Here is a 9,395-nt window from a genome sequence, read left to right on the forward strand (position 1 = left end):
CCTGCTTCCCTGAACCGTTATGCACTGTGGAACATAAAGTTCTGAATAAGAGAATGCATGTTCATAATCAAATTAATCCCTGGTAAAATTCCAATGACTTCAGTGGGTTTATACCACTGGCATGACTTTAGCCTATAGCAGGGATAGGCAACCTATGGCACACGTGCCAAAGGCAGCACGCGAGCTGATTTTCAGTGGCACTCACATAGCCTGGGTCCTGGCCACCGGTCCGGGGGGCTCTGCATTTTAATTTAATTTTAAATGAAGCTTCTTAAACATTTTAAAAACCTTATTTACTTTACATACAACAATAGTTTAGTTATATAATATAGACTTATAGAAAGAGACCTTCTAAAAATGTTAAAATGTATGACTGGCATGAGAAACCTTAAATTAGAGTGAATAAATGAAGACTTGGCACACCACTTCTGAAAGGTTGCCGACCCCTGGCCTATAGCATCATACGAATTATGTGAATAGGAAGTTAATTCTTGTTCTTAAGGTGTCTTCAAAGATTAATGCCAGCCAGATAGAGTGGGTTACATTCAAAGTGAAGGGCCATGATTAGCCTGGCCTATTATCTTCCCAATTTAAAACTAATCAGAAACGAATCTCACTTTCACAAACATCACCCTCTATGGGCAGGTCGGTGTATCAACCTTTGCTGATCTAGCTGATTTAATAGCTAGATCTGGGAATGACAAGTTGGTCATTTGTCCTCTCTGCTATTTCACTCACATTTCCCCCACTCCATCTCACACACAATTAAGTTATAATAAAAAGGATTTTGTTGGTTTATATCCTGCTGATTCAAAGCATCTGAGGCCTGAAAGGTAATACAGGGATTCTATAAATGATAATTTACTGGGATGGGATTTGCATTTTTTTCCCTTCCAATGACAAGATTAGTTCCCATTATTAACAACGCAGCTAAATTCCAGAACCCATCATGTGGCTGCAGTTGCAATTATTTTTCAGGCTTCAGGCAGTTGGACCAAGGGGGAAGAAAAAGAAAAGAAGCCCGTTAATGATTTTCTGAAGGGGTGACAGTGGCGTCCTGATTGACAGCAAAGCACAGCGATGGGGCTTGTTAATTAAAGCAGTATGATGACAATCAATTTCTCTCTCTCTCCCTTTCTCCTCTGTACAGAACAGTGAGCCCTGAACTTAAATCTTATGCTTTGGGGGTGCTTTTCCTGCTGCTCCGTTTGCTAGGTACGTGCAGTGATTTTTTCTTTCTTCCCCCGCGCCCTAAAAATGAACGGAATGTTTATATGTGCATCAAGGTGTGAGTGTCCATTGATTCCCCCCTTTGGATGTTGAATGCCTGTTCAATGCCGTCATTTATCAGTGGGGTCTGAACCCAGGAGATCCAAGCCCTTTCTCTGCAGTGCGGATGGAAAGGCCTCCAAGGGTCATGGCACATGCCTCTCCTGCCATTTCAGTCACGCTCATGTTGGAAATCGTGGTGTTGAGTGAGAAACCCTCCCTCCCAACTAGTTAATTCTCCACAGTCATTATTAACATGTCAGCAGCTTGTGAAATTACTTCTTTATTGTGCTTCTGACTTACAGGGATAAACAATTTCACACCACTTTGAGGATAGGAGCTTTGTTACTCCATTGGGTGGCAGCTGAGTCCTCCTGGTCTCTGGGGGAGGAAAACAAAAGGAAAAAAAAACAGGCTGAACCTTAATGCTATCTCCTGGCTTAATCTCCCATTAAAATACATTTGGTCAAACGGTTGGCTCAATGTATGTCTCTTCGTGCCTGAATAAGAGAGAAAACGTTATCTGTAATTGTTTTTTCCCTTGTAACGGGATGACTGTAGGGGAGCGGGCTTAAAGGCACAGCCCCTGTTTCTCAGAACTCTGGACCAAATTCTGTCTGATCCATTGCTCTGGGTTTGATCTCACTGATGTGTTCTGTTGGTATTCTACTCGTGGGTTTCTGCTGATTCAGTGGGACAGATTTCACTCTCGCCCAGTAGGAGCTGAATAGTCCCTTATTCTATGAGTGCTCCCAGTGATTTCACTGAGCAAGGTACAAATCAATGAGAGTCAGAATCTGACTCCATGTTAGTTTTTTTCAGTGTTGATCCATCCACTGTGTGGTTGTAGTAGAAGGATTTTACCCCATACTATGACAGTGTGGTATAGACGCAAGTGCCTCTATTCCAATGAAGCCCTTCAGGATTTGGCTACTCGGTTTCTTCTCTACTAGGTGATTATTTACTTGTGCAGTTCATTGGCCTTCACAAGGGCAGCCTGTTCTTTCATAGAGAGGGGTTGAAAACCCTACAGTCCCATGTATCCCACTGAATGGTCTCTGAGTGCAAGGTCCTTATTTTGCATCAGAATTCTGGTGCCAAGTTTTTCTCCAGGAGCCAGTGAAATGCATCAGCATAAAGGCCCAATCCAGCTTCCACTGACGTCAATGGGAATCTTTCAGCACTGGTCAAAGGTCTGAAATGCACTCCCTCATCGAAAGCTAAATACTTTGCTCAGAAAAGAAGAAAACACCACAAGCCTTTGGTGGCTGATCCAAATCCCACGGAAATCACTGGGAGTCTTCTGGTTGACTTGCTTGGACTTTGGATCAGTCCCTTAACACACGGTGTTTCCTTTTGCTGTCCATACTGCTTTAGGTTCTTGTCCTGTTCTCAGCTCTTGCAGGTTGAATGCAGAACCTGGCAGTTAAGCAAGGGAGGGAAGATGTTTTTTGATTTTGCATTCCAAATGTAAATGTATTTGCGATGGTAGTTACTAATTTTGTATTATTGTAGCTTATTATTGTTGTTGTTTGAGAAGTCTGTATGTATAATTCTGTGAGGGCTAGGTTCTGCTACCAGTACTTGGGATAAGATAGAATCATTGAATATCAGGGTTGGAAGGGACCTCAGGAGGTCCTCTAGTCCAACCACCTGCTCAAAGCAGGACCAATCCCCAGATAGATTTTTGCCCCAGCTCCCTAAATGGCCCTCTCAAGAATTGAACTCACAACACTGCGTTTAGCAGGCCAATGCTCAAACCACTGAGCTATCCCTCCACCCTTACTCCTACATTAGTTGCATCTTACTCTTCCATTAGTCCCCTTGACACTGCAGTAACCCTTTTTTGTAGCAAAACACATGCTGCCCTATCACAGCAGAATCCCTGTGGAATACGATAATACATCCAGGAGGATATCAACTATGGGACTACACAAAGGATAAGGTACTACTCAGTGTGAGTGAAGGTATCCAAAACTCACCCTTAATAATTTGAGGTTTGAGGCTAGATTGATTTTTAAAAGCTTTTTCAGTTCACCTTTAAGCTTAGACTTAAAAAGCGACCAATAATAGCTTCTTCTTGAACCAAAGGAGAGTATTAAATATCTGAGGTACGAGACCCGGAGGTGCAATCTGAGTTAATAGATTTTAGTAAGACAGAGGATGCTTCTTTAAACAGCTCTGCAGCTTCTGAACTAAAATATATATAGCAGCAATTTGTGCAACACTTTGTAATAAGAAGTAAAGCATGATTGAATCTCTTTAATATTCACTGTAATAACATGAAACATGACTGAATTCTCCTGATATCCTGCTGGATGTATTATCTTATTCCATAGGAATTCTGGTATGATAGAGCAGCATATTAATGTCTTGGTATAAAAGTGTTACCTTGGTTTCTTAGAAAAGAAACTAAAACAGTTCCGGTGGAGCCCCAATGGTATTGAAAGCTGCAGCTACTATATAAGAGGCTCTGATATGGAGATTCTTTTCCAAATACCATCTCACTTCTTCACATATGCTGTCATTGAAAGGACCTGAATCAAAAGTGCATATCTAAATACCCCAGTAGCAGGGGAAGTTCAGATCTGGATTGGAACTTTGCATCTCAAGCTTATCTAAAGGTGAAAAAACATTTGCAAATGGCACAAGTCAAACACGTCTGGTAATTCCATCCTGATTGCATTGGCCACTGTCAGCTTTAACTATGCACGTCTGAAATGGCAAATAGATTTACGCATGACAATACGATCCTGGACATTTCCCTTCCCAGACGGTGTTTGCAGTTTGTCCCCAAATCATGCAGCTCAAGTGCAATATCTGGCTACCAATGGAGTTTCTGATATTTTAGTTTTAAATCCAGCCTCCTAGCATCACTCAGGGTGACGCACTGGAAGTGCCAGGCGTGCCCATCGAGCCGGGCTTTGGAGGCCACAAAGCCTGCAGCCATAGACCTCCCTTAATTCCAAAGCACTCTAAACATCAAGTCTAGTCTCACTTGTTGGAAGTCTCTAGCTCTTGTCCTTGTGGAGATAGCCCTGAAAAGGTCATCAATGCAAACTGGTTGCTAGGGTTGAAACTCTTTCACAGCTGTTTTTCCTAAGGACCTTGGTTTATTCACAGCTTCCATGTAACTCAGGTTTGGCTCTTGGGACCAATGAAACAGATCCCAAGAGCTTACGGGTGTTCAGATCAGAGTCTTTTGTTCAAGCCAACATCTAGTTTTTACTCTTATTATGGCACTCTAGAGCGAGTTCAGCACTGGGATGTAAATTGGATTCCATTCTGCCTTGCGTATCATCAACACCATCTGTTAGCTTGGTTCTAGAGACACCCCAGCCGAATTTTCAGATCCCAGGTGGAGTTTGCGGTTGCCCGCACCTATTTAAAACGAAAATCACCTTGTAACTTGAAACCGGCCCAGCTTCATCTGGAAAGCATTGAGAAAACAAATAGCAAGCTGTGCAGTGTCATTTCTCAGGGCATTACCACACTTTACATCTGAAGGGAATATCTTTTTGTGAGCCAGTTATCTATTTTTATTTACTGTTTTATATCCCTGGTGTTAATAATCCCTGGTTAAAGGAAGTATTGAAAGCTGACATAGCCTGATAACTTCTGCATTTATTAGCCGATGTGAAAGATCAGACAAAAATCTGCAGAGTTCTAGTCATTAACAGAGTGAAGTAAAGAGGTTTCACATCCCAGAGGCAAAGGAGAAGGCAACCAATGTATTTGTATTCCTGCCATATATTGTCATACAGCAAAGAAATGGCATTCATGTCAAGCTAAGGAGCAGTGTCTCATTTAAGCCAAGAAATCCAAGGTTAATGATGAAACTTGATCTTTAATTCATCATCTCTCTGCCAGATAGTGCAGCCCATATGTCTCTCTGTCTAGATATGTATTTCTAGAGTTCCAGTCACCTCAGTATCTGGAAATGGGGTGGTATTGGCCAAATTCCAATAGGAGAAATTATGTTCTGCCAACCTAAAATTAGCTCTGTGGTTTTATTGGAGATGATATTCTTCTTCCCTTCCTGTCCTAAACCCTAGCAGTGATGTTATTAACTAGTTTTAAATAAATGTTGTTTTCCACCCCCAAAAATATCTTAGAGATGAGTGAAATGATTCCTACTACATAGAGCATCCAGAACTTTCTTTTGATTGTTAAGGGCTCGGTATTTAGGTGCACACAAATGCCAATTTATGTGCTCAAAGGTGGGATTTAGATCTCCTCTTTTGGTGCCCACTGTTTGTAAAGCACTTGTGGATCTTGTCAGAATGAAAGATATTTCTGTATTTGATGAAATAAGACTGGAGACCCCTGCGCTATCCAAGCAGAAAGGGGAAATCAAAGATTGTATTGCTGTGTGGGTTTAATGAGACTTCGGGCATTGCTTTAAGGTCGTGGCCCTGTTATAAACCACTCGCAGCAGAGTTCAGCTGAGAAATGCTGATTTGCCCTTAACTGCAGTGATTCAGAGAGTGAGTTCTGCTGCGGTATTTCACTTTGTGGGATAATGACAGAATATTTTCTTTCAGGTCCATTCCCCTGCACTTATTAGAGATCATTCTCCCTCTTCCTTAGATCCTGGATCTGGACGCCCCCAAAACTTGGGGAAAGTTCAGATCTGGATCTGAACTCCACGGCTAATTTCAGGCTTTGTAATGGACTTCAGCAAAACCCTAGATGCGAACACAATGAACGTTTTGATCAGGATCTAGAGCCAAGTTTCATAGCTTAGGCCCCTCTCTGCTTCTTTATGAAACTCTGTGACCAGCCTTAATAGGCTATGTTCAAACAGCAAATCAGAAGTGTAAGAACAAACTACTTAAAACTGAGTTGTGATGTTTGTGGGATAGTGAGCGATCATCTCCATAACCTTTGAACCCAGGCCAGTTCTTCAGGGGATCATGTGGGGTGACAGTCCCCACCAGATGTGTTTAGTTTGCCTAGGAATTAGAGATCCTGAGAGAACCACAAGATTTGTTGGTGTCCATCAGCCTTCATAAAAAATCCCCTTTTCACTCACTATGGCTGAGTCCTGTCCCTTTACCCCAAGGGTCACTATAGCGTGATATGTCTCTTTTATTTTGACAGGTTTTATCCCACCACCCTTGATCTTTGGGGCTGGAATTGACTCAACATGTCTGTTCTGGAGCACGTTTTGTGGCGAGCAAGGAGCCTGCGTATTGTATGACAATGTCGTCTATAGATACCTGTATGTTAGCATTGCTATAGCCCTGAAATCTTTTGCATTCATCTTATACACAACCACCTGGCAGTGCTTGAGGAAAAACTATAAAAGATACATCAAGAACCATGAAGGCGGGCTCAGCACTAGTGAATTCTTTGCCTCCACTCTCACCCTAGACAATCTGGGGCGGGACTCTGTGCCCCAAAACCAGTCACAGAGGACAAAATTTATCTATAACCTTGAAGATCATGAATGGTGTGAAAACATGGAGTCTGTTTTATAGTGACTAAGGATGGATGAACTCTATATTAATAATATATGGGTCCTTTTTAATTAAAAGAGAGAGAGAAAATACAATTTAAAAAACAGGAAACTTTTGTCCTTTTCTCAAAAGCCAGAGCCAAGGATTCAGAATAACAAAATCTTTAAATGGGATCATTTTTGAAATCCTGTTGGAGTGCTGGAGAGAACACAAAACCACTCCGGCTGGGTACCAGCCCCTGTGATGATGGTACAATCTTCCAGGATAGAATCACCTGCCAGGGCATTGGGAGCTGCAAACCCAGGGTTTTGTGGGAGACCTCATCAGATGGACATTCTTGGGCACCTGGTGAGAAGAAACAAGCAAATAACGGCAATTCCAGAATAAGCGTTCGTGACACTGCATGCCATTAGGGATCGGTGCAGCCCTGTCACCTCTGCAATATGGGCTAAAGAGTTAGCCAGTCTGGGTGCTGCTCAAATCCAATGCACTCTCTCAATGATGTCAAAGAGGGAACAGTGCTGGAGTTATTAAACTACTTACACTCTGTCACCAGCCATGATTCCATGTTAGATACTTTGAATGCTGCCGTATACCCTCTAGCCAGCACACATTGATGGTCAAAGACTCCACTGTCCTTCCAGCAGATCTCAGATTTCGGTTCTCTGTGAATGGCTGTGCTCAGATCTTTAAAACCCAGTAAAGTTCAAGTCATTTGCTTACACTTGCCAAATGTTCTGTCTTTTTTTTTAAAAAACTCCAAACATTTGCCTGTATAATCCTTTTAAGATTTTTTTAAACTCCTTTCAAATCTATATTAACCCTTAAATTACCTATAGGGGGAATTTATTATACCAGTTGCATTTTTTTTTCAGTTTCTTTTCAGTATGCCACAAAATCATGTGAGGGATTCAGCTAATCCAGTGCATTTTTTTTTTTTTAGTCTTTATGCCTTCGTTCTGATGCACTGTCAAACCAATGAGGACATGCATTATTAAAAAGAGATTAAAAGAGAGAGTGAATGCTCTGTGTCTCTATGAAAATAATTATCAGTTGGAGAATTCTAGTATGATATAATAATTTACAGATTATTTTTTCATATGACATATGACTCGATGAATACATAGATGGACAGACCATTTGTTTATCTACTCTCCAGTTTTTAAATATATATTATTTGCAGTCGAAGGTCAGGTGGGAGTGTTCCTTAAAATGTGTGTGTGTGTGTGTGTGTGAGAGAGAGAGAGAGAGAGAGAATACTGAACCCAGTCCTGCAACCCTTTCTCAGACAATTTCTAGTCCCGTTAATTTCAAGGAGACCACTCATGTGAGGATACGGTGCAGGATCTGACTTACTATGGGCCAAATGTTGCCCTTAGAGTTGCATTCAGGGCTCCCGTAAAGGGGCAGAATTTTCAAAAGCACCCAATCTTGGCCATTACTCCCTTGGACCAGAGTTAGGGCAATACTGAGCACTTTTGAAAATCACGGCCAAATCGTATAGGAGACACCCCCATGGATCCTGGGGAAGAACTGGCATTATCTTTTGAATTAGAGTCTTGTCCAATGCCCTTTGAAATCAAGGGGGGGGTGTCTTTCTATAGACTTCAGTGGACATTGGATCGGACGTTTCCTATATAATCTTTTTCCAGGGCATTCCTACTGTTAAGCAATAAAAAGTGGCTGTGTTTAATGAATTTTCACCAAGCATAACTGAAACCAGCCATATTTCCAATGGAGTAAATGTCAGTAGCATTTTAAGGGTTAGCATTGTTAATTCAAAACCTTGGGTTTTTGGTTTGCCTTTTAAAGCTGTTGCGAACCTGCAAACATTTAGAAGCATAACCTGTCACAGGACGTAGCTCCCGTGGATCCCGGGTGTGGGTGAGCTTCCCAGAGTCATGTTCATTGCTGGCAATGGACACACCAAAATCCTCATCATGGAACAGTGAGGTTAACTTGCCACTCGTGTTCAGTACCATTTTAGCAGACCTTGCTCTAATCGAGAAAGTTAAAAGCTGGCAGCATAAGACTGCTTCCAGCTGACTTACTTTACTGGCGTGTTTTGTAATTTATGCACTGCATTAAATGTTCAGCAACAGTAAGGGCAAAGAACCCAGTATATCAAATAAACTGCACTGTGCCAAATACTCAACCAATATTGTAACTATCTATGTTTTTATTCTTGGCTTGGAGCCTTGTACAGAATCATTTGGTAAAGAGAGGAGTGGGAGGGTGGAAAAGGAGCATTATGCAGTGTCATTTGTATCTATTGGGTGGTAAATGATGCTTTTAAGCCACAATATTTAGATCAGTTTATTATATCCTGTCTGCTAAAATAGAGATACTGCATCCATAAGCCAGTGAATTAAACAAAGGGACAGGTTGCATAACTGTCTCATAAAATATGTATAATTGTCAAGTATAAGCCTTTGAAATCTTTCTGTACAGTTTTCCTTATTTTGAAAATTTATTGCTTATAGAATGCCGCCTTTTTCAGATGCTAGCTCAGAGTTTTATACTACGCCCGCATCACAAACAACATGTCTCAATGCCTGATTTCTTGAAAATCTATAAACCCTTTTGCCGTTTGGATTTTTTTTTTCTCTAAAAATCCAGGGTGAATGAGAATAATATGCGGGCATGACGCAAAACAAACTGAAA

General features: G+C 41.4%; 1 protein-coding gene across 1 annotated transcript in view; it reads left to right on the forward strand.

Annotated features, from left to right (window-relative positions):
• The window catches only part of SLCO3A1 (solute carrier organic anion transporter family member 3A1), a 205,579-nt gene extending 198,121 nt beyond the window's left edge, over positions 1–7,458 (forward strand). The window contains exons 9-10 of the mRNA XM_034783459.1: positions 1,151–1,215; positions 6,373–7,458. Coding sequence (XP_034639350.1) covers positions 1,151–1,215; positions 6,373–6,752 — 445 coding nt within the window. The 3' untranslated portion in view covers positions 6,753–7,458. The remainder of the gene's footprint in view (positions 1–1,150; positions 1,216–6,372) is intronic.
• Positions 7,459–9,395: the final 1,937 nt, after the last annotated feature.

The sequence above is a fragment of the Trachemys scripta genome, chromosome 10 (assembly GCF_013100865.1).
Source record: "Trachemys scripta elegans isolate TJP31775 chromosome 10, CAS_Tse_1.0, whole genome shotgun sequence".
NCBI classification, from domain to species: Eukaryota; Metazoa; Chordata; order Testudines; family Emydidae; genus Trachemys; species Trachemys scripta.